The 25,928-nt window shown below is 42.1% G+C and overlaps 1 protein-coding gene across 1 annotated transcript in view; it reads right to left on the reverse strand.

Annotated features, from left to right (window-relative positions):
- Positions 1–4,828: 4,828 nt before the first annotated feature.
- Positions 4,829–25,928, reverse strand: part of LOC311243437 (cullin-3-like) — a gene marked incomplete at both ends in the record, with an annotated part of 135,687 nt that continues 114,587 nt past the window's right edge. The window contains 7 exons of the mRNA XM_084332667.1: positions 4,829–4,960; positions 6,769–6,914; positions 7,461–7,647; positions 22,883–23,017; positions 23,376–23,472; positions 24,674–24,795; positions 25,778–25,885. Coding sequence (XP_084188793.1) covers positions 4,829–4,960; positions 6,769–6,914; positions 7,461–7,647; positions 22,883–23,017; positions 23,376–23,472; positions 24,674–24,795; positions 25,778–25,885 — 927 coding nt within the window. The remainder of the gene's footprint in view (positions 4,961–6,768; positions 6,915–7,460; positions 7,648–22,882; positions 23,018–23,375; positions 23,473–24,673; positions 24,796–25,777; positions 25,886–25,928) is intronic.

Here is a 25,928-nt window from a genome sequence, read left to right on the forward strand (position 1 = left end):
ACAACCGGCCAGTGGGGGGCACATGCGAGCAACGATCAGGACAGGGGAGGGAGCATTGGCACGAGAGGAAATTGGGATGGGAGCCGCCAATAAAAATAGAATATTTTTTTTATTTTTATTATTATTTTTTAAATAATATATTATATTATATTATACAGGGACAGAGTGGGTTGGAGAGTGATAGGCAACCTTCGGAACGAAGAAGCCACCTAATGATGATGATGATGATCCGCTCCTCTTGATACTAAAATGTAGCCATATGGTTTTAGAAATGCTTTTCAAATCACAGTCTTTGTGAGTGACCGACTCTGTCTTTGTGGAGTGGGCTATTAACTAGGGATGTTCGATGTTGGCTTTTTTACCGATGTCCGATATACCGATACCGATATATGTGGGGTTTCCCACCCCAAAAAAACTAAATAATTTCAGATAATTAACATTACATATCTATTGTCGTGGAATTAACACAACATTATGCATACTTTTGACAATAAATTAAATAAGAATTTGTTCATACTTGCTTGCTTGGGTAAATAAAGGTTAAATAAATGTAACATTTCCTTTTTTTTATATTTTTTTTTCTTTTTTGAAAACAGATACCGTTAATTTCCGATATTACATTTTAACATCGAGCGGGTGCACTTTGAACTTTGTGGGAGGACTAACTACTAACAGTCATCCCCCCCCCGCCCCCCCCCAGGAGTGTACGTCCTCACCCAGAGCCTCATACCACTTCTGCAGAGGAGCCGGGACCCGAGGGTGCTGGGAACACACAGGGACGTGCACAGGACTTTAGAGGGGCAGGTGCTCAAAGGCTGAAAAGGGCACTATACCTGTGTTTGTTCTAGGGCTCACCCCTATTAATCGATTAGTCGACTAATCGGTCGAAAGGAGCCATAGTCGACTGACTATGCTGACTATGCTTTTTGGGGGGTTTTGGTGATCAAATATTGAATATTGAACTATAATAATCAGTGCAGGAGCTCACTTCCTTGAAAGACACTTTTATCACTGACTTAAAAGGCCCATACATCTCCATAAAAGTTCAGGGGGGAGGGAATAAGTGCTTACCCTACAGACCCCAAGAAGTGCTGTATATTCTGTATTGTTTAATATAAATGCATTTTTTTATTCCAATCCCGATTTGTATTTGAGATTCCCAAATCCCATCGGACCTGGCTTCTTCGTGTCCCTCAGTGAGTGTAATACCAGCGTTGAACTGTATGCGCCACAGTAGTTTCTATGATCATCACGACCATTTATTAATCAGAACGATGCTGAGAAGCTAATTCATGCATTCATATCTAGCCGGTTAGACTACTGTAATGCACTTTTCACAGGTCTCTCTAAGAAAACAACAGAGGCTTCAGCTAATCCAAAACTCTGCAGCCCGACTGCTAACTAGAACCAAAAGGAGAGAGCACATTAGTCCAGTCTTAGCTGCTTTACACTGGCTTCCTGTAACATTTAGAATTTACTTTAAGGTCCTTCTCCTTACATACAAAGCTCTAAATTGACAGGGACCTAGCTACATCGCCAACACTCATAAATTACACACCAGCAAGAACACTGCGATCATCAGCTGCTGGACTACTAGAGGCTCCCAGAAGCAGTCAAAAGAGGATCGGTAATGCAGCCTTTATCAACTATGCCCCAAAACTATGGAACAAACTACCCCAAAACATCAGGGAAGCCAACTCGCTAGACATCTTTAAAAGACAGCTTAAAACCTATCTCTTTGCTCAGGCATTTCACTGATAGATATCTGCTACCACCTAGTGGCAAGAGGAAACATCAGGGATATCCTGACACAACTTGTATTTACCTGCACTATTCTTACCCTGCCTACTCTTATACACTGCCTATCAAATTCATGTGTCGGTTATTGAACTTTTTACTTCTTACTGATGACTATTTTTAAACTGAATCATTTTAAACAATTTTTATTATTTGCTAGATCCAAATGTGAAACACTGTGATTATTTGTATTACTGAATAGAGAGCCTATTAGGATGCTAGATCCTAATGTGAAACACTGTGATTTACCATACCTTGCTATGCCCGCTCATGCCTGTATTTTTTACGTCCGTTCTACTTTATAATTTTTAGACTATTTTTAAACTGAATCATTTTAAACTAATTTTATTATTTGTGTTACTGAAAACTGTAAGCGGAGAGTCTATTGGGATGCTAGATCCTAATGTGAAACACTGTGATTTGCCATACCTTGCTACCTGTCTATCTTTTTTATGCCCGCTTATGCCTGTATTCTTTACTGTTGTGAAGCACTTTGAACTGCAACCTCTGTATGAAAAGTGCTATACAAATAAAGTTATTATTATTATTATTATTATCACCACCCACACTATGCATAAAATATAGGTCCGCGGAGGCACGCTGAGGAGGCCGTGCAAACTGCAATGGAATATGGGGCATCTCTCTCTCTTTACCTAATATTTTGATTCTATCCTGACATTTTTCAGTTGGAAGGGCAGTCTATATGCGTAACGGTATGAGGCTCAAAAGGGCAGGTGCTCAAGCACCCCTTGGGCTCTATGTGTGCACGTGCCTGGGTACACGCACGCACGCGGGCGGGCGGGCGGGCGCGCACACACACACACACACACACACACACACACACACACACACACACACACACACACACACACACACACACACACACACACACACACACACACACACACACACACACACACACACACACACACACACACACACACACACACACACACACACACACACACACACATTTAAGGCTTTTTAATACTTCTTAATGCCACTCAAAATTAAATTTAATACCAATTTCACAATAACAAAATGGCAAAAATCACGCAACGACACCAATTGGTTTAAGTTTAGGGACACATTGGTCCAAAGATGTTTATTAAAACATAAAGGAGTAACTGGATTGGATGAAACAAAGGGGTGACAAACATAAATATCTCTCCGTCTCTCTCCCTCTCTCATGTCAGAAGTCACCTCGCTGGCAGACTGCCGTCCCTCTCTCTCTCTCTCATGTTCAGTTGTGTATGTTATAAATGTCACTATGAATTGAAAATGGGGGACCCTGATGTAAACAAAACAAAAGTCCTTCTCGTCTGCATCCCCTTAACACTTTGAGCGTCACGCCTGGTTTTCCGTTTTACCGGCTGAATGCCACCATCGGCGCCAATGTTAACGTTAATATCGCCTAATCTATGTTTTAAATTATGGCTATGTGTCTAATCTGCCCATCGCATTATCAAAGACTATTTTCCAGTCAGTGCTGTCAAGGCAGATTGTTTTTTTTATCGCGTCGTTTCCGTTTCAGAGCAGTTAGAAAAGCCCTCGTTTTGATATAAAAAACAGCTCATTATGGAGCATTCTATGAAAATCGTCTTTTAGTGGAATATTCCACAACGTTGATATTCGTCGGCCTTTTTATGAATCGTTTTCAAATAAACGCTAGATGATCAATATTATACGTGCACGCAAGCACATTATGGCCGCGCACGGATAATCGCTCCGTTGATTTCCTCACAGACTTTTACAGTGAAACCGAAAGAAGACATTTCACAAAACAGCTTATAACTTCATCAAACTTACTCTGATTATCCTACCACTGATAACATAGAGTCCTTACCTGACATCAGATGGTATCCAACTGGTATATTCCAATTCCTGATCACCATTCGAAAAAATCGATACGTGTATGGATCCAACGCGATACTGTAGATCTCCATGATCAGCGGGGATCTGAGGTTCCAGAATGAACTGTGGTAACCCCGGCTGGATCAGTGAACTGGAAAATGTGGAGTACCGGATTTTTTCCCCCATTCATTTTCATTGAGTCCATTCCAAAATCACTTATGTCATCTGGGAGACGACAGGGGGCGCTTTTTTCCACAGTGATCGCCGGCGCCGCTCGGCTATACTCGGGTAGGCTCGGGTGATGCAATAATTTTTCAGATCGCTAAAAAAATAAAATAAACGTGAGTGGCTAGCAACCACCTATAAAAAAAACCTGAGAAATCTCGTGAGTGGCACTCAAAGTGTTAACAATTGTGTATTGAGCCGTACTGTATTGTACCCATTCTGCAATCTGTTAATAAAGTTTTCATTCATTCAAGTCATACTAGCCAGCAGCGTAACTAAGAGTAAGTAAGTCTTACTTACTCTTAGTTACGCTGCTGGCTAGTACGACTTATTATTAACAGATTGCAGAATGGGTACAATAAAGTACAGCTCAATACACAATTGTTAAGGGGATGCAGACCAGAGAAAGACGTTTGTCTTGTTTACATCAGGGTCCCCCATTTTCAATTCATAGTGACATTTATGACATACACAACTACATGACATTTATGGCATAGGGACATAATATATACGATATGCAAATATACAGTACTGTTACCCATAGATCCTAACATATATATATATATACATATGATGGGAGGAGACTGTACATTAGGAGGGGGTGGGTCACTGGGTGGGAGGAAAAAATACATTAGTGGGTGAAGCTCTCATCGAACATAAACACAAACATGTCCTTGTTTACGTTAGCTAGACTCCGTTGCTGAAATAGTTCCCGGCCAACACAAGGACCTGTGTTGGTTCCGCCCCATTCCGGTCTGCGTTGATGCTACAACACGGTCAATAAAAAGTCCCGACTTTATCTCCCCCGTTTACCGTTTTTCCCCAGATTTCATAATAAATTAATAAAACATAAGATGACATGGCATTTTATCTTTTCTTTTCTATGGCATTTTTAAGACCTGAAAGATGGATTTAAGACATTTTAAGACAAACTAAGGCCTTAATTATTGCTCTATGCTACGTAGGTGTAGACTTTACGGTCCTCGGGCGTCCGCGCCAAGTATTCTCTCTCTATTAGTCCCTCTATACGCTTCTTGATGCCCATGGGGTTGGGGTTGAAGTGCGCCAGGAGCTGCTGGGTCACCTGAGAGAGTGAGAGAGAGAGAGAGAGAGAGAGAGAGAGAGAGAGAGAGAGAGAGAGAGAGAGAGAGAGAGAGAGAGAGAGAGAGAGAGAGAGAGAGAGAGAGAGAGAGACCATTAACAGAACTGTCGGGAAACAATCGTTTTTCAACTACACAATTTGCTAGGTCCAACCTTACAGCAGCCATTTTGAAAATGTATACGACGTAGTACTAGCAGGTACTACGACATGTTCAGAAAAAAAGAAGAACAAATTGCCTGCACTGTACTCCTGCCTGCAATGGAGAACGGAATGAAAGCTAAATTAAAACTTGAAATACAGATTTAAAATAGAGTACCATTTTCTGGAAGAGGAAACACTTCTACGCTAGGACAGTTTACACCGTTTAGTGTGTAAACAGTGTAACAGTTTGGGTCGTGTGGTTGAATTAGAGTAACTAGTGTGCAGTAAAACCAGCCGTGTGGCACTGACGCGCCAACTTCCCTTTGGTGGTAAACTACTAAAGTCACTAAATCAACGCACACTGGAAAACAAACAAACTCAGAAAAGTAAGACACACCTGCCCTACAGGTTATACGCTCTTCATCTTCCAGAAAATGGTGAAAACTTCACTGTAAACTAATTTCACGCTCCATTAGTTTCCTCATTGAGCTACCCAGTTACTTTTGATGACACTCTTCCCCAAGAGGGTTTAAAGAACGGTTCTCAATGAATGCATGGGCATGAGTACAATGTGGGCTTTTTTCCCTTCTAAAATTACCCCCTAAACAATATACATTTATTTATTATTTCCTCCAAAGAAAAGAAATCACATTTTGACCCATTTATTTTGCAGCACCTTTTTTTCTTTCCTTGAATTCAATGGCCCGTTACCAAATCTCTCTCATTCATTATTTGCTACTACCCCTGACTGGATTCACTCACTCCGAGTGCATAGTAGTATAGACATATTAGCATAGTAGGTAGTAGTATAGGCATAGCAGCATAGTGCATAGACATATTGATTGATGTAACCTAACCTGCAGTCAGCTCTGCTACCAGGATGTGATGTAACCTAACCTGCAGTCAGCTCTGCTACCAGGATGTGATGTAAGCTAACCTGCAGTCAGCTCTGCTACCAGGATGTGATGTGAGCTAACCTGCAGTCAGCTCTGCTACCAGGATGTGATGTAAGCTAACCTGCAGTCAGCTCTGCTACCAGGATGTGATGTAAGCTAACCTGCAGTCAGCTCTGCTACCAGGATGTGATGTAAGCTAACCTGCAGTCAGCTCTGCTACCAGGATGTGATGTAAGCTAACCTGCAGTCAGCTCTGCTACCAGGATGTGATGTAAGCTAACCTGCAGTCAGCTCTGCTACCAGGACGTAACCTAATATGCAGTCAACGTACCAACGTCAGGGCCCTCAGATCGGCTGACAAGGGTCTCCTAACTACCCGTAGGTCCAATTTCAAGTCTGTTGCAGCCCCTGACCTCTGGAACAGCATCCCCATGTCCATCAAATCGGCCCCCTCCATCGAGTCTTTCAAATCTAAACTCAAAACCCATCTCTACCGCCTGGCCTTCCCTGACTCACTCTGACTCTTTCCTTGCTTGTTGACGTGTTGTTGTTTCTTTGTCTGTCCGTTGGTTGTTTATATTTTCTGTTTATTCTATACTTTAGCACTTTTCTTTGTTTTTAGCTATGCAACTTACTGTGAAGCACTTTTGGTTGACAAGTGTCATGTCTAAATGTGTTATAAAAGTGAATTTGATTGATTGATTGATTGATTGATTGATTGATTGATTGATTGCAGTCAGCTCTGCTACCCACCTCTGCTACCAGGAGAATGTGCTGCATCTTCTTCCTGGACTTCATGATACGGACGATGGCCGCCTCGATCTCGTGTTGTCTGTCGTCTTCCACCTTCTGCCGCGTCACCTTCCTCTCGGGGTCCGACTCGGCCTTCTTGGCAGCAACTGGTGGGGAGAGAGACGGACGACATTATGTTCCGTGAGTTTCAAAAGAGAAATGGGTTATAATAATAATGATCATTGTATTTATAGAGAACACTTTAAAATACTATAGTCTCGGATCAATTAAAATAATAGGATGGCCAAGGAAAGCAAACCACCTCAGGACCCTAAGGAAAAGCACTGTGGTTGAGTTATGTCTTAAGTTGATTTAAAAACGGTAATGGATTCTCAGGCCGTGATCGTTTAAACATTTTAGGCAAGAAATTGTTTCTCCAGAAAATACTTCCTTGAAGAATATAAGAAATAATGACTTTGCCGAGAGGACGTAATGGGCATGGCCGAAGCATAGGTCTGTTTGTTTTGGTCTGAGATGCTGGTGCACTAGTGACATCTAGTGGCTGAATCTGCAACATAGCACCTTTAAACACACAGAGGCCAAAATTGGACATTGCATTGGATACAAAATTCCCTAGCCCCTACCTATAATTAAATACATACCTAACCCCCCCCCCCCCCCCCACACACACACACACACAATGCTACACCCACCCATAAGTATTTTGACTCTGTGCAGTTTGGAAGTAAACTGATCGTTGACTGTAAACACGTGGCCATTTTCGATCTCCTTGGACTTGGGCTCCTTGGTCAGGACCCTCTGCGTGGTCTTCCCACAGGCCAGGGACTGCAGCGCCCGAACCAGCTCCCTCTCTGGGATGTCCGTCTCCTGCTGGATCTCCTGTGGGGGTGGGTTTGTGGAGAGCAGTGGGTCACAAATCCTTTCCGTTTCAAGGACCCCCCCCCAAATATGTATACGTGTGCCTGCCTATACGGTGCTTATACATGTATGGGCTTTGATTTATCCCTGTACACCTTTTCAATAATTACAATAACAATTCAACAATAAACAAATAAGACACAAAAAATAGCGCGGGGACGCCTATTTGAGAAGATTTTGTTCCAGGGACCCCCATTTGAGAATACATTTCTTGTTAGAATTCTAATTATCTTTGCTGTGGGAGATAACAGAGGAGAGAGTGTGCAATCTAAGATCAGGTCATTGTCTTGTACACTGTAAACCCGCATGTTCAAAATAATCAATTAGTTTGAGTAGGGTATACTCAATATTCTATGAAAGTTCTACTAACTTGAATGTCTTGAGTTCGTGTGACGTGTTCTTATGTTTTGAGTAAATAAAACTCATAGTTTTTGATTGACTTGGAATTATTCACTTATTAAGTAAGTATAATGTAAAAGCATAACTTAAGTACAACTTAAGATAATTAAGTAGATACAGACTGTAAACCGCATTATGTTTTGAGTAAATAAAACTCATAGTTTTTGATTGACTTGGAACTATTCACTTATTAAGTAAGTATAATGTAAAAGCATAACTTAAGTACAACTTAAGATAATTAAGTAGATACAGACTGAAAACCGCATTATGTTTTGAGTAAATAAAACTCATCGTTTTTGATTGACTTGGAATTATTCACTTATTAAGTAAGTATAATGTAAAAGCATAACTTAAGTACAACTTAAGATAATTAAGTAGATAAAGACTGTAAACCGCATTATGTTTTGAGTAAATAAAACTCATAGTTTTTGATTGACTTGGAACTATTCACTTATTAAGTAAGTATAATGTAAAAGCATAACTTAAGTACAACTTAAGATAATTAAGTAGATACAGAGTGTAAACCGCATTATGTTTTGAGTAAATAAAACTCATCTTTATTGATTGACTTGGAACTATTCACTTATTAAGTAAGTATAATGTAAAAGCATAACTTAAGTACAACTTAAGATAATTAAGTAGATACAGACTGTAAACCGCATTATGTTTTGAGTAAATAAAACTCATAGTTTTTGATTGACTTGGAATTATTCACTTATTAAGTAAGTATAATGTAAAAGCATAACTTAAGTACAACTTAAGATAATTAAGTAGATACAGACTGTAAACCGCATTATGTTTTGAGTAAATAAAACTCATAGTTTTTGATTGACTTGGAACTATTCACTTATTAAGTAAGTATAATGTAAAAGCATAAATTAAGTACAACTTAAGATAATTAAGTAGATACAGACTGTAAACCGCATTATGTTTTGAGTAAATAAAACTCATCGTTTTTGATTGACTTGGAACTATTCACTTATTAAGTAAGTATAATGTAAAAGCATAACTTAAGTACAACTTAAGATAATTAAGTAGATACAGACTGTAAACCGCATTATGTTTTGAGTAAATAAAACTCATCGTTTTTGATTGACTTGGAACTATTCACTTATTAAGTAAGTATAATGTAAAAGCATAACTTAAGTACAACTTTATTAACAGATTGCAGAATGGGTATAGAGGTGTGATAGGTGTGATATGTGTGAGAGGTGTGATAGGTGGGATTGGTGTGAGAGGTGTGAGAGGTGTGAGAGGTGTGATAGGTGTGATAGGTGTGATAGGTGTGAGAGGTGTGAGAGGTGTGAGAGGTGTGATAGGTGGGATAGGTGTGATAGGTGTGAGAGGTGTGAGAGGTGTGATATGTGTGAGAGGTGTGATATGTGTGAGATGTGTGATAGGTGTGAGAGGTGTGATAGGTGTGATAGGTGTGAGAGGTGTGAGAGGTGTGATAGGTGTGATAGGTGTGAGAGGTGTGAGAGGTGTGATAGGTGTGATAGGTGTGAGAGGTGTGATAGGTGTGATATGTGTGAGAGGTGTGATAGGTGTGAGAGGTGTGAGAGGTGTGATAGGTGTGATAGGTGTGAGAGGTGTGAGAGATGTGATAGGTGTGAGAGGTGTGAGAGGTGTGATAGGTGTGAGAGGTGTGATAGGTGTGATAGGTGTGAGAGGTGTGAGAGGTGTGAGAGGTGTGATAGGTGTGAGAGGTGTGATAGGTGTGAGAGGTGTGATAGGTGGGATCGGTGTGAGAAGTGTGAGAGGTGTGATAGGTGTGAGAGGTGTGATAGGTGTGAGAGGTGTGATAGGTGTGATAGGTGTGAGGTGTGATAGGTGTGATAGGTGTGATAGGTGTGAGAGGTGTGATAGGTGTGAGAGGTGTGAGAGGTGTGATAGGTGTGATAGGTGTGATAGGTGTGATAGGTGTGAGAGGTGTGATAGGTGTGATAGGTGTGATAGGTGTGATAGGTGTGAGAGGTGTGATAGGTGTGAGAGGTGTGAGATGTGATAGGTGTGAGATGTGTGATAGGTGTGAGAGGTGTGATAGGTGTGAGAGGTGTGAGAGATGTGATAGGTGTGAGATGTGTGAGAGGTGTGATAGGTGTGAGAGGTGTGATAGGTGTGATAGGTGTGATAGGTGTGAGAGGTGTGATAGGTGTGAGAGGTGTGAGAGGTGTGATAGGTGTGAGAGGTGTGATAGGTGTGAGAGGTGTGATAGGTGTGATAGGTGTGAGAAGTGTGATAGGTGTGAGAGGTGTGAGAGGTGTGATAGGTGTGATAGGTGTGATAGGTGTGAGAGGTGTGATAGGTGGGATCGGTGTGAGAGGTGTGAGAGGTGTGAGAGGTGTGATAGGTGTGATAGGTGTGATAGGTGTGATATGTGTGATAGGTGGGATCGGTGTGAGAGGTGTGAGAGGTGGGATCGGTGTGAGAGGTGTGAGAGGTGTGATAGGTGTGAGAGGTGTGATAGGTGTGAGAGGTGTGATAGGTGTGATAGGTGTGAGAGGTGTGAGAGGTGTGATAGGTGTGAGAGGTGTGAGAGGTGTGATAGGTGTGAGAGGTGTGATAGGTGTGAGAGGTGTGATAGGTGTGAGAGGTGTGATAGGTGTGATATGTGTGATAGGTGGGATCGGTGTGAGAGGTGTGAGAGGTGGGATCGGTGTGAGAGGTGTGAGAGGTGTGATAGGTGTGAGAGGTGTGATAGGTGTGAGAGGTGTGATAGGTGTGAGAGGTGTGAGAGGTGTGATAGGTGTGATATGTGTGATAGGTGGGATCGGTGTGAGAGGTGTGATAGGTGTGAGAGGTGTGATAGGTGTGATAGGTGTGAGAGGTGTGATAGGTGTGATAGGTGTGAGAGGTGTGATAGGTGTGATAGGTGTGAGAGGTGTGATAGGTGTGAGAGGTGTGAGAGGTGTGATAGGTGTGATAGGTGTGATAGGTGTGAGAGGTGTGATAGGTGTGATAGGTGTGATAGGTGGGATCGGTGTGAGAGGTGTGATAGGTGTGATAGGTGTGAGAGGTGTGATAGGTGTGAGAGGTGTGATAGGTGTGAGAGATGTGATAGGTGTGATAGGTGTGAGAGGTGTGAGAGGTGTGATAGGTGTGAGAGGTGTGATTGGTGTGAGAGGTGTGATAGGTGTGAGAGGTGTCATAGGTGTGATAGGTGTGAGAGGTGTGATAGGTGTGATAGGTGTGATAGGTGTGATAGGTGGGATCGGTGTGAGAGGTGTGAGAGGTGTGAGAGGTGTGAGAGGTGTGATAGGTGTGATATGTGTGAGAGGTGTGATAGGTGTGAGGTGTGATAGGTGTAATATGTGTGAGAGGTGTGATAGGTGTGAGATGTGTGATATGTGTGAGAGGTGTGAGAGGTGTGAGAGGTGTGAGAGGTGTGATAGGTGTGATAGGTGGGATCGGTGTGAGAAGTGTGAGAGGTGTGATAGGTGGGATCGGTGTGATAGGTGTGATAGGTGTGAGAGGTGTGATAGGTGTGATAGGTGTGATAGGTGGGATCGGTGTGAGAGGTGTGTGAGGTGTGTGAGGTGTGAGAGGTGTGATAGGTGTGATAGGTGTGAGAGGTGTGAGAGGTGTGATAGGTGTGAGAGGTGTGATAGGTGTGAGAGGTGTGATAGGTGTGAGAGGTGTGATAGGTGTGAGAGGTGTGAGAGGTGTGATAGGTGTGATAGGTGTGAGAGGTGAGATAGGTGTGATAGGTGTGAGAGGTGTGAGAGGTGTGAGAGGTGTGATAGGTGTGATAGGTGTGATAGGTGTGAGAGGTGTGAGAGGTGTGATAGGTGTGAGAGGTGTGATAGGTGTGATATGTGTGATAGGTGGGATCGGTGTGAGAGGTGTGATAGGTGTGAGAGGTGTGATAGGTGTGATAGATGTGAGAGGTGTGATAGGTGTGAGAGGTGTGAGAGGTGTGATAGGTGTGAGAGGTGTGATATGTGTGAGAGGTGTGATAGGTGTGAGAGGTGTGATAGGTGTGAGAGGTGTGATATGTGTGATAGGTGGGATCGGTGTGAGAGGTGTGAGAGGTGTGATAGGTGTGAGAGGTGTGAGAGGTGTGATAGGTGTGAGAGGTGTGATAGGTGTGATAGGTGTGAGAGGTGTGATAGGTGTGAGAGGTGTGATAGGTGTGATAGGTGGGATCGGTGTGAGAGGTGTGATAGGTGTGAGAGGTGTGAGAGGTGTGATAGGTGTGAGAGGTGTGATAGGTGTGAGAGATGTGATAGGTGTGATAGGTGTGAGAGGTGTGAGAGGTGTGATAGGTGTGATAGGTGTGAGAGGTGTGATTGGTGTGAGAGGTGTGATAGGTGTGAGAGGTGTCATAGGTGTGATAGGTGTGAGAGGTGTGATAAGTGTGATAGGTGTGATAGGTGGGATCGGTGTGAGAGGTGTGATAGGTGTGAGAGGTGTGAGAGGTGTGAGAGGTGTGATAGGTGTGATAGGTGTGAGAGGTGTGAGAGGTGTGATATGTGTGATAGGTTGGTATCTATGACCTGTGCCTGTATGCTAGCATGACATGGTTGGTATCTATGACCTGTGCCTGTATAGCATGACACTGTTGGTATCTATGACCTGTGCCTGTATAGCATGACACTGTTGGTATCTATGACCTGTGCCTGTATAGCATGACACTGTTGGTATCTATGACCTGTGCCTGTATAGCATGACACTGTTGGTATCTATGACCTGTGCCTGTATAGCATGACACTGTTGGTATCTATGACCTGTGCCTGTATAGCATGACACTGTTGATATCTATGACCTGTGCCTGTATGCTAGCATGACACTGTTGGTATCTATGACCTGTGCCTGTATGCTAGCATGACACTATTGGTATCTATGACCTGTGCTTGTATGCTAGCATGACACTGTTGGTATCTATGACCTGTGCCTGTATGCTAGCATGCCAATGTTGGTATCTATGACCTGTGCCTGTATGCTAGCATGACACTGTTGGTATCTATGACCTGTGCCTGTATAGCATGACACTGTTGGTATCTATGACCTGTGCCTGTATGCTAGCATGACACTGTTGGTATCTATGACCTGTGCCTGTATGCTAGCATGACACTGTTGGTATCTATGACCTGTGCCTGTATGCTAGCATGACACTGTTGGTATCTATGACCTGTGCCTGTATGCTAGCATGACACTGTTGGTATCTATGACCTGTGCCTGTATAGCATGACACTGTTGGTATCTATGACCTGTGCCTGTATGCTAGCATGACACTGTTGGTATCTATGACCTGTGCCTGTATGCTAGCATGACACTGTTGGATCTATGACCTGTGCCTGTATGCTAGCATGACACTGTTGGTATCTATGACCTGTGCCTGTATACCATGACACTGTTGGTATCTATGACCTGTGCCTGTATGCTAGCATGACACTGTTGGTATCTATGACCTGTGCCTGTATGCTAGCATGACACTGTTGGTATCTATGACCTGTGCCTGTATGCTAGCATGACACTGTTGGTATCTATGACCTGTGCCTGTATGCTAACATGACACTGTTGGTATCTATGACCTGTGCCTGTATAGCATGACACTGTTGATCTATGACCTGTGCCTGTATAGCATGACACTGTTGGTATCTATGACCTGTGCCTGTATGCTAGCATGACACGGTTGACCAGTATCTATGACCTGTGCCTGTATGCTAGCATGACACGGTTGACCAGTATCTATGACCTGTGCCTGTATGCTAGCATGACACGGTTGACCAGTATCTATGACCTGTGCCTGTATGCTAGCATGACACAGAGAGAGAGAGAGAGAGAGAGAGAGAGAGAGAGAGAGAGAGAGAGAGAGAGAGAGAGAGAGAGAGAGAGAGAGAGAGAGAGAGACAGAGAGAGAGACAGAGACATAGACAGAGACAGAGAGAAAGTGAGAGAGATGTTAATAAAGTTTTCAATCAATCAATCAATCAATCAATCAATCCGAGCCTGTGACGTCACTGTACCCATTCTGCAATCTGTTAATAAAGTTTTCAATCAATCAATCAATCCGGGCCTGTCACGGTCACTGTACCCATGATTTCAATAAAGGAATATCTTATCTTATCTTATAAAAAATATATTTTCCACTAATTTCTATGTTTCAACATTACTGTCTGATGCAGTAACATTAGTGTGATGATGTCTGCATGAAAACATGCAACCTGCATGTTTCCCAGATAGCAAAAGACATTAATTAAATGTTGGATTTTGGTCAGATTGGTTATTTTTGGTTGAGGTTGAAAAAGCTATGTTGATTCAATATTTAATTACAGATACCATTTCAACATTTGAAAAACTGTTGTTGAATCAATTTAGTATAGATTCCCCCTCCCCTCCTCCCCTCCTCCCCCTCCCCTCCCCTTCGAGAGGGTAGTCCTAAGCAACTCGCGAGACCTAGAAGATCTCACAGGACTTGAGGTATTCAAACGTAACTTGCCGTTGGCGCGATGGTGTCTTCACTACTGGCTTGACAAATAGTCTGAGCCAAACTCCTTGGTAAGTCATTGACAATATAATGTATTATGCCATTCACATACCATAATCTTGCTGTCATCGTTTGACTACATGCTACTTTGTGAATTATTACCGTGGTGGCAACTAGTAGCCTACAGAACGAAGCTTGTTAGCATTATTAGCTAGCATGCTAGATAGTATACTAGTTAACTGGTAAGTGAGTTCTTATGGGAATAGTATGATCCCGTTCAGATACCATCACCGGGCTGTTATCGTTTGACTAAATGTTATCTCTGTGCCGTGGCAAATAGTTTGGAGCTTGTTTTAGCAAATAGTATTGCATATTATTACAGTAGCTAGCATGCTACTAACGTTAGCTAGCTAGCATGCTACTAGCGTTAGCTAGCTAGCATGCTAGCTAACGTTAGTCTGCCATTTTGTTTCGTGATTAAAATGTACGTTTTTAATAGTTACATAAGCATTGTTGTAACTAGTGACCTGTTCCACCCCAGGTGAAAATCTGCATAAAATGTATACCTAGGTAAATGGAATATTGCTCCACTTCTACAAGGGCTATTTGCATATTCTTGGTATCTAGGAACATCTATGGACCTCAATGAATGTATTCTCAGTGTCAGAAATATTGTGTCTATTACTAGGCTTGCTTAAATTGTGATGAAACAAAGGAAAATATGAATTATGATTTTTCTTTTCATCTTTGACAGTGAATAAAACCATGATAATAATGACCAAACTTAAAAACTTAAAAAACTGCCACTGAGCTCATTCAGTACCCTCTTGAGATCATGTGTACAAAATATCTAAGGAAATTGATAAAGGGAAGATGATCAAACTGAAGGTTCTGTATATACAGTACTGAATTCTCCCATCCGGACCAATGCAATTTGAAATATTATTATAGAATATAGAATATATGCTTATACATTACCTTATTATAGCCAATTAGCACATTTATATATACATATAGTATATTTCAAATGGCCGAGTTCAATTTGGATATAGTATCACCAGGCGTGCATAATAACAGATACTGATATTTACTGTAATCGACTGTAGTATTTTATTTCCCCCACAGTGTAACCATTTTGAAACTAATTTCAGATCTAATTCTTCCTACATGGTAACAATAGTGTGGAGAAACTGACTGCGTTTCAATATTTGTCAAAAACGTTACCTTTTGTAGCTTATTATCGCGAATCATAACAATTATTGATATGATTCATTCAGAACGCTGAACTTTGAACCACCATAGTATGTGACAGGAAGTGTAGATCGGAGAAATCTAGCGATCTCCTCTACAAAATGGCCACAAGTAAACTACAATTCCGATGGTTCAACATTTCCATTTCCGGTTCCGGGTCAGAATAGACGATCGCAAATAGAAAACTTAAAATGATATAAGTACACTTTTAACCTATTGCTAAACTATTGCCAACCTAACGTTTTACATTCTACATGTATTTGTGACATAGTAGTGATGTTTATACTTGAAAACGGTTGATTTTAAAATCACAAATTATTTTCATCTTCATCTTCATCTTCATCTTTATTTTCAAGAACCTGCCCCTCATTAGAAAGCTGATGCAGACCACATTTGCCCTGCGCCGACAGACCATAGTGAAGTCCAGCCCACCAGTGAAAGAGCTCATGGACCTCTGGCCTGCTCTCAAAATGGAGTCTGAGGTAATATAGATCAGCTCTCTTTCCTGTGTTAACATTTGGCACATTCTGTGTGTTTTAAAGTGAAACTTGTGATTCTTAAGCCTGGTTTATATACTCTAGCGGCGCATCTGCGTGTGTGTTCTGTGCGCCCCCGTGAGCTAGTCATCAGCGACCGATTCCGCAAAGCATGTAATGACATGGTTGACCAGAAATCCCGCCGTCATGCTCTGAAGCCCAAACCAAACAAAGTAAGAGATCCACCAAGTTGAAGTGACTAATTGATGTTGATATACTATATTGTCCTGCTGTTTTTAAATATAGGTGTATGCAGAGTTCCAGCTGATTGCCAACCAGAACCTGCCCAACACATTCTACGCTGAGCTTGACCGCCATCTTCCTCGACTGATGACGTTATTCAGACAGAAGGCGTCCAAAACTGGGAACACGGCGAGTGAAAATAATTTACAGTACAACTGTATATTAAGTGAACAGTTAATCAAAATGCTAAGTATCAGTCTTCCTTCCTTCCAGGTCTCCCTTGTGAAAGAGATATTTGATCTCGACGGGACTAACCTGGTTAAATAAAAATAACCTTCTCACCAAAAAAATAGTTCTAACTAAAATATAAACAACTTACAAACACAACTCCATATACTTAGCTTTGTGCTGCACTTTGTAGAAACCATGGATTTATTTGTGATTATTATGTCTCTTTCATTCCTTCAGGACACGCCTGATGAGCCAGAGCTTCAGGGTGTTGCAGTGGCCCTCCTTACTGTCATCAGTGACCATGACACAAGTCCAGTTCACTACCAGCCTGTGACAATCTCTGATTGGTGATTCCTTCCTGGTAATGTTTGGACTAATCTATGCACTACACCTCAGCTACCCCAAGGGACTTACCAACACTTTTGAATTCATTCAGAAGATTTTACTAGGTCTAGAAGCTGGTAAACTGTTGCCCAGGTTGCAGACTCTCAAGAATGACTTGATGATGCAATCATTTTTTTTTCTTCTGATTTTTCAATGGATTTTCTCCCTGTCCCAATTAGTCGTTGTGCCAATTCCCCCCCCCCCCCCCTACCTGGTGCTGTATGCATGTTCTCCTACGAGTCGGTATAAGGGCGTCCCGAGTCGATCGCACGCTTCCCCCAAGACGTGCGCCGACAGCCAGTGACGTCTTTTCACTTGGCAGCGAGGGCTCTCATTGGTGAAGTGTAACGCGTGGGAGGGCACGCTATCTCCACCAAGTCCTGCCCCGCTTAGCAAGCGCCGAGACCTGACCTGTAGGCGTCGCTGTCCACAACGCCAGATTCCCACCCGCCAGCTTCCCCACCCCCTAATACTGCCGAATTGTATTAGTGTGAACGGCCAGCCAAGCTGGTGACAACGCAGGGAGTTGGATTCGAACACGCGAATCCAGTGTCTCCAGCGTTGGTGACGAACGCAATCTCCGCTACGTCACCTGACCGCTCTTGCATTAAACTTTTGAAGGTATTATTTTGACATGACAAGGAAATTAATACCTCACCCCACATCCTTCTTTCAGATGAGTTTCTATTCCTTACTGTAATCAGTGATCATGACACAAGTCCAGTTCACTACCAGCCTGTGACAATCTCTATTGTCATTGAAAGTCATATCATGATCAGCTTCCCCAGATTTGGTGATTCCTTCCTGTAATGTTTGGACTAATCTATGCACTACCCCAAAGCACTTACCAACACCTCAAAAGTGTGTCTATAGAAACTCATCTGAAATGTCTTGTCATGTCAAAATAATACCTTCAAAAGTTGCTGTACTACTTTGCAGATGTTCAGCCAATAGGTCCAAACTACTCAATGTACCTTGTTCTTTATTTTTTATGTAATATGTTTACATTTGAGAGTTTTACAGTTCGAATTTTCTTAACCGTCTATAGCTGGCATTATTGTAATTTCATCCAAGTAAGTTTTAGAGTTGAAAGAGTTTATCAGAATCTCAAAGGCAACATCCAAGTCCCAAACGTTTGTTTCTCGAGGAACAATAGGAGGCAATGGGCATAAATGCCACTCTGCTCTGACTGCTTCCATTGCTTGTAGGCAGTGGTAGAGTTAGTGTTCTCAGTACAGAGTACAAGGCGATATACCAGGAGCCATAAACGCAACACAGAAGCGTTATTATTAACATATACAGAATATGAACTTATACAGAATATGAACTGGTCAATTACACAACTAGAGTGAATAAAGACACAATAATTGATTAATAAAATAACTATTCACCATTAGCTGGACTCAGTTCCGTTTCACTTGAATGAATCGCTTGGGAGTCAGCAGCAGCAGACCATCGATCTTGTATGCTGAGAGTGGGACTGTATCCTTGAGACCTTGTAGGCAGTAGTATACTGCCCTGTCAAGGGCTAACCGCAGTAACTTGAAAAAAGTAAAAATTTTGTTATGAGTGAAATTGACCTTGTCAATAAATGTTTTATCTTGTGACCAAGTTTCAGATGTTAATGTCGCTCAGTTTTGGAGATATGGGGTTTTAAAAACTGCAGTAACTACAAAATCACACTCAAAACCCAGGCAGACCGCAGTAACTTCCAAACAGTGAAAAATGGCTTTAAAGTGTTTTGACTTGCCATCCAAAATGTGTTATAGGTAAATAGATGATAGTACCCAGATTTAACATGTATTAATGAAGTAATCTTTAGGCATACAAAAATATGACATAATTATTTTAATTAACCCCAAAAAAGCAGATATTGCACTCTGCTGCACGATTTCCTTAAATAATTATACAGGTAATGTACAGGCAAAGTGCAGTAACTTCAAATACAATGTTGTTTCCCCTCCAGCTTTCATAACTTAACCTAGCCATTTTGAAAATGAAATTTAATACCTGAATATATTGGAATGATGATGATCCAAATAAAATGGCTAGGTGAAGTTTTTATTTTTTTATTTTTATTTTATTTTAATTTTAATTTTGAACCTTTATCTATTCGGTGAAGACGAGTTATTCTAATAAAGAAATTTACATTATCTATCTGTCCCACTTTGTCCCACCAAAATCTTACTGTTGTCCTGCTTTGATTCCTTGACTAGGAAAACCTAAAGGGCTCGATATTGCTACTGTTTTGTGTGTGCAGTGAAAACTGAAAGTGCTTTGCATCCTAGTCATTCATTTACATGGTAAAGTAACGTTAGCCGCTAGCTAGCTAAATAGCCATGCTCATTGCAGAGAGAGACAGAGAGAGAACACTGAGCTGGCCTTTATTTATACAGGTAGGTTATTGCTAACAAATTCTCTTTTGCAATAACGACCTATTGAATGCAACTATACAGTTCAATAGATTAAATTAGTTCTCAAATACATTATTTTATTTAAGTGTATAGTTAATAAATTTTTTACAGTTTTTGTATTTTTCTGACATGGGGGCTCAACAATAAATGATAAATGACAATCAGAAATGTCAAGTTGCATGTTGGTATTCTAACCAGCTTAGTTCTGTTGCATTTCCAATACATTTATTTAAAATATAAATGTATCAGGAATCGATAAGGGAGTCGATAAAGAATCGGATCGGTAAGCAGAATCGATAATGGAATCGTATCGATAAAATCTTATCAATTCCCATCCCTAGTAGAGAGACATATTACTAGCATGTAGGGCTGGGCGATATGGCCAAAAACGATAATTATCGATATTGTTATAAGTATACATTTTTTATAATTTTTTTTAGCAATTCTTTGTTGAAACTTTCTGAACTTTCAGAGCGATGCGCTGAGCTCATTTTCAGACAACCAATCACAGCCATTCATATCTACCACTCTGTTTGTAACCTGACACCGGAGCTGCCTGCCTGTCTTGGCTGTCTCCCACAAGAGACGGGCCATTGAGATTCGCGACAAAGCACAAATACACTAATAATAATAACTACACGAATACACTACAAAAAAGCGAATAAAAAGCAAAGGGCGAACTGTGGTGTCAGGCAATAACTATATATATAATTAATATACAATATAAAAAGCTAATAAAAAGCAAAGGGCGAACTGTGGTGTCTGGCAATAACTATATATATAATTAATATACAATAAAGTGTATTAAAATACGCAAAACCGCGGCAGGAAAAAACGATAATAAGATGGCTGTAGTCATCTACAAGATGCGCTTCATGCCAGCACTAGCGGCGCACTACCAGCGTTTTTGTGAGATAGGTGGACGCGGGCCCTTAGTGTTACAGCCCCTCACACACAGTTCTCAGGCTGCAGCTGGTTTGAAAGCGAAAGTAAACAGGCTTCTCTGCTGGCTGTGGCTCCAGGGGAGTTGAACTAGCTAGTTTCTTTTCTATCTTTTGGCACTTTTTTGTGCAAACCACCGCACATGTGCACCGTGACTCGCGACTGGAGACTAGCTCTGCTAGCACACATAGCCTACTGTGTACAGACGGTTTCAAACTGTATTTTAAATTAGAAAGCAAACTAAATAAATGGACAAGAGAAAAATATATCTCAATTTGGTCAGTATTGTCATTTGGACAAGCAAAGCCATTACTTTAAGTTGCAGGCAAGAAAAACAAGTCTGTCCACTGTCTCTGGGTTTAGCAAAACAAAATATATATCCCCCCCCCCCCCCCCCCCCCAATATAGATTATTAAAATATATTGCGATAATTATCGTTATCGTTATATCGCCCAGCCCTACTAGCATGTGTGTGGCCCTAGTGGGAATTGAACCCCAAACCCTGGGCGGCGTTAGTGCCACGCTCTACAGGACCAATTTAGAAGGATGCATTGTGGGTCTACCGCACCGCCAGGCCGCTTGTATTCTTAACCCAAACGGTGCATGCTTCCACGTTCCCGTATGGTATCCGTAATCGTACAGGCTAATACTCCATGCCAATATGTTACCAATTGGTCAGAACCGACCCTGAACAGAATTAGCTGTGAAAGCACTGAAGGACAAGTCAGTTTGTCTGCAAAAGCTAAAACAGATGGTTTTGTCAGATAGGTTAGTTATAAACCATAAAGAAACGCAACTGAACTCAGCTATGATGGAGGTCAGTAGATTACCTCCGAGGATAGGGCCTTAGGTTAAACGTTGCAACACACATAGCCAACAGTCAGACACGGAAGAGAAACAGGTATAACCTTGTGTTTATGGTATTAGAGCAGCTGAGACAATCATTGATCATGAGAAAAGGGCCTGTGAGAACAGATCTGGGTTCAGCGAGGACCAGGGAAGAACTGTTAGAATTGACTAAAACAGGGAAACTAATAATCCAAAGATAAAATACATATTAAATTGGTGATAATAATAGGTAAATAGGCAAATAAATTAAGTGTTATTTGAAAACTGGAACCTATGTAAAAATGCTGTTATAGTCCAACTGCTTATCTGATAGTCACATCTGATCAGGGATTTCACTACGAGGTCCAGTAGGACCAGACCAGGGATACAGGTATAATAAAAAATAACATGATTTAATGAAACAAATGTATTTTTAATCAAGCAAGGCATTATGTAACAAAACAGTCACTCTACCCTAGAGGGAGATTTTCTTCCTCTGGTACAAAGTCCAGAGAGGGCGTCAGAGTGCTGGATTGGCTGAGGTGTGTGTGTCCATCGTGATGACACGACAAGAGCGGGGGCAGGCCTGAAAGGTTTAAATGGCCGCGCCCAAGGAGATGGAGACATACACACAACAGACACAAGGCAGACGAGGCCAGATGGAGATGAAGATGATGATGAAGCGAATGATCAGTAACTGAATACAGGATGAAGGCCCTCCGCTCCACCATGCCAATGATGACTGCGACTATGCAAAATGCCAAACGAAGACCAAACCTGCTGAAATAATGATTTTGTAAACACTGGAAACCATCCAGAGAGAGTGTGTATTATGATATTTCAGAGAGCTTTAAGACTACCACCTTTAGGGAATCTTTTAAATAAAAGCTCTATAGAAGGGAGCTCCCGTAGCTCACCGCATATCTCGGCGCTATTTCTGCGTCGGGGAAAACCGTGCTCGTCACGGATCTGGGGGACACGAGTTCGATTCCCGGACCCGCCGTCATTTCTCAGAATGTCTTCCCCTGCTCTACATCCCATTTCAACCTGTTTCTGTCGGTCATGCTTGACCAGAAAAGCGATAAACGCTAAAAAAAAAAGTAAAAAAAAAAAAAAAGCTCTATAGAATACCACTCCAACTTGCTCGTGTGGACTCCGATTCTTCTGCACAAACACCTGCACCAGAGACCGGTGGTCGACCCAGACACGTAGCCACAGAAGAAGCAGAGTACTGACCCAAAATATACGACACCCGTATTGCGCTCTGATTGGCCACTGATGTTTCTGGTCGCACCAATCGTGTGACGGCAAGTTCTTTCCCCGGTTAAGCTTAGGCACTCTTTCAAAGTTGGTTAAGGTTAGGGTTTGTCTTAGAGCATGGCGATAGAACGGTTAGGGTTAGGGTTTGCTGCTGGTCAAGGCGGAAATGGGCGCGTCACGCGATTGGTCGCACATGTCACATGACCAGAAACATCAGTGGCCAATCAGATTCGCAAAACGCATGAACCGTTTGGGTTAAGAATAGACGCCGCCCGCCAGGCCGGCGCTAAGAAGAGTGTGATCACAACGTGCGAACCGTGTGTCGAGAAGTCTCTTACCTCGAAAGTGAACGTCTCTCTGTTGTTGAAGAGCATGAGAATAGTCATCTGGAAGGTAGAGACCTGCAGTATGTGCTTCCGGGTGTTGGAGCCCGTCACCTGGGCGCCCCCCACACCCACCTCCGAGCCGTACTCCTGAGGGCAGACAAGAGAGCGGGGCTGAGCGACCGAGCTTCGCGACCGCACAGTGGGAAAACAATGATATTATCCTACCCCCCCCCCCGTCTCCAAAAGAACCAAACCGTGTATTACGTATCCAAAAAACTTACCGGACTACGACGTAACGCTTAGACATTTTATTACATGCTCCACCAGTGCACAACAACACACCATACCAACTCACGTTACCACAACACTTGACGGTATTTCACAGCACTGTCGTAACACCACCGTGCCATTTTAAAGGCACAGTGAACACCGTTGTGAGATACACATACACAACACAATGCTTCCATCTTGGTCTTACTTGTAGCGATGTGATTTCTGCCTGTACCTTATTAATGGCCCCGTAGAAGGTTGCGTTAAGGTCTGCAGAGCCCATATGGTGCTGGAGTGTGAGCGTTCGGCCGTTGTGTTTGCCCAGGTAGAAGCTGGGGGGGTGACACACAGGGCCCGGCCCGTTTAGGAACTTACATGGATTGTCCAAGCGGCAGCAGACATAGAAGGATAACGTCTGAGTTTTTGGACCTCGGACCCCCGATTGGCGGTCCGTCTACCGTGTACTGGACGCAGAGACCATCCTTTCACTGAGCGGTCCGGTCTTCCATGACCGGGTCCAGGTTCAACTTAATGAGCTAAGCTACAATTTCCCTGCAAGCTCTCACTGGGTTACAATAGCAAGACGTAAATCGTAAAATCCTTGCAAAAACAAGGATAAATGTGCTTTTTTCGAGACGGGAAACTCTGGGTGTATTTCTTTTACCGGTCTCCTGTATGCTCTCCTGTGAAACGTATCGCAATCCTGAATGCTGAAACAACAGTTCCATTTGAAACTGAACTACTTCACCCGACTGTAGGGCTGACCTTCGATTTTTTTTTTGGAATTCGAAGCTTCGGGGCCGAGATTAGATTTTAAATCGAAGCTTCGAGATAAAAAATTAAATGTATAAATACATTTATTTTTTATGTTGTGGGACTTGTACAGCACTTTGTTCAACTTTGTCAGTGCTGTAAAGTTTAAACCTTTTTAAATCTTAGACAAACGAAACACTTTGCTTTCATGAAATATTGTAAGCCGTCATTTGAGGCTTTATAAAAGCAGCACAATGAACACAAATCTGTCAGTGCCGAGTCCGACCTCATCTTAAATAACAAACAGCATTGCTTGTTGTAGTTAACAAAGAGAGGCAGAGCTGATTGTGCTAAAAAAACTTTTACATTTAATTTTTTATTTAATTTTTTATATTCGAATTTTATTTTCATATTCGAATCCCATGCCCATCGAACGAAGCTTCGAAGTATTTAAGACAGCCCTACCCGACTGCACTACACACCGCAAACTACCGTACTCTAGCTAGTTGTAGAGAGAGAGAGGGGGGCTGGCCGTAAAACATGTTCCGATTGCGATTAATTTCACAGGAGAGGACACTTATTGTTTTTTGCAAAGGATTTACGATTGCCCATTGTCTACCATTGTAGCCCAGTGAGAGACTGCAGGGAAACTGTAGCTTTTGTGAATTTATGGTTTCTATTACGTCAGGTACATTACCGGACAGAATAGGGTCTAAGGTCCAAAATAGCGAAGTTATCCTTTAAAAAAACAAAGGTCGGGCAGTCCCGAAAGCCTCCTACCTTTTGAAGCCGTTGAAGGCGAATGTGGCAGAGTCAGGGATGGTGCATTTGGGAGTGGCCATTGTGGGCCAGTAGCCACTGGTGAGCACTCTTACTATGAGGTCAACACCGCCTAGAGACACCTGGAGACAGACAGACAGAACACCAATCAACTCACTCATTTCACATCCGTTACGTCTGCGGGCAAAATAATCGGGTCAGGTTTAGGGATGTACGATATTGGCTTTTTTACCGATATCCGATATACCGATATTGTCCAACTCTTAATTTTCCGATACCGATATATGCGGGGTTTCCCCCCCAAAAAACACAACATAATGCATACTTTTATATATATTTGAAAACCGATACAGATAATTTCCTATATTACATTTTAATGCCAATATCGGCCGATAATATCGGTAGGCCGATAATATCGGACATCCCTAGTCAGGTTTCTTTCTTTTCATGTAGCATTGCAGTTTGCATGACAACATAAACACTCTCCAGGTATAAAATGTTCTTATGTACCCTAGTTGCTATTGCATGTACTTATTTGTATTTCATTACACGTATATATGTGCATGCTTACCAACTGTTTCGCCTGTTTTATTGCAACACTACTATCACCGACATCTAAGAAGGGAGGTCCCCCCTTGAACGGCCCTTCTAAGGTTTCTCCCCTCCACATTGTCTGTGGTGCTTTTTTCCTATTGCTAGGTTTTAGTGAGTTTTTCTTAACTTCGCGTAGAGTATGTCTGGGAGTGTTGCATTCATTTATTTAAATTAGTTTGGTTTTTTGTTTTGTTCTTGATTTCTTGTGATGTTTCTTCTTGGTTTAAAGAATGCGTGTCCGTCCGGCCCATGGGGACATTAACATGTGTTGTCGGGCCTTACAGATACATTTGATTTGAGAACTCCCAGAGCGTTCCCCGTTAACGACTTCACTGCCACACGACAGAAGGTTAACCCTTTACTATCACACAACCGACGGCGATGCTAATGATGGAGCATCGCCGTCGGTTGTGTGACAGTAAAGGGCTAACCTTCTGTCGTGTGGCAGTGAAAGGGTTAAGACAAAGGTGTTTTGTGTAGGTAGGTGTGTGTGTGGGGCAGTCTTACAACCTTATTGGACTGTACGTGTTGCCTGAACTCATCCATGATGGTGTTGGAGACACTCATGTCTTTAAACATCTGCTCCAGTTTGGAAGTGAACTGACTGCCACACTCGGTCTGCGAGGAGAGAGCAGAAGACAAGGAGGAACAGTTACTCACG

Source organism: Notolepis coatsorum (genome assembly GCF_963971535.1).
Source record: "Notolepis coatsorum genome assembly, chromosome: 17".
In the NCBI taxonomy this organism is placed as follows: domain Eukaryota; kingdom Metazoa; phylum Chordata; class Actinopteri; order Aulopiformes; family Paralepididae; genus Notolepis; species Notolepis coatsorum.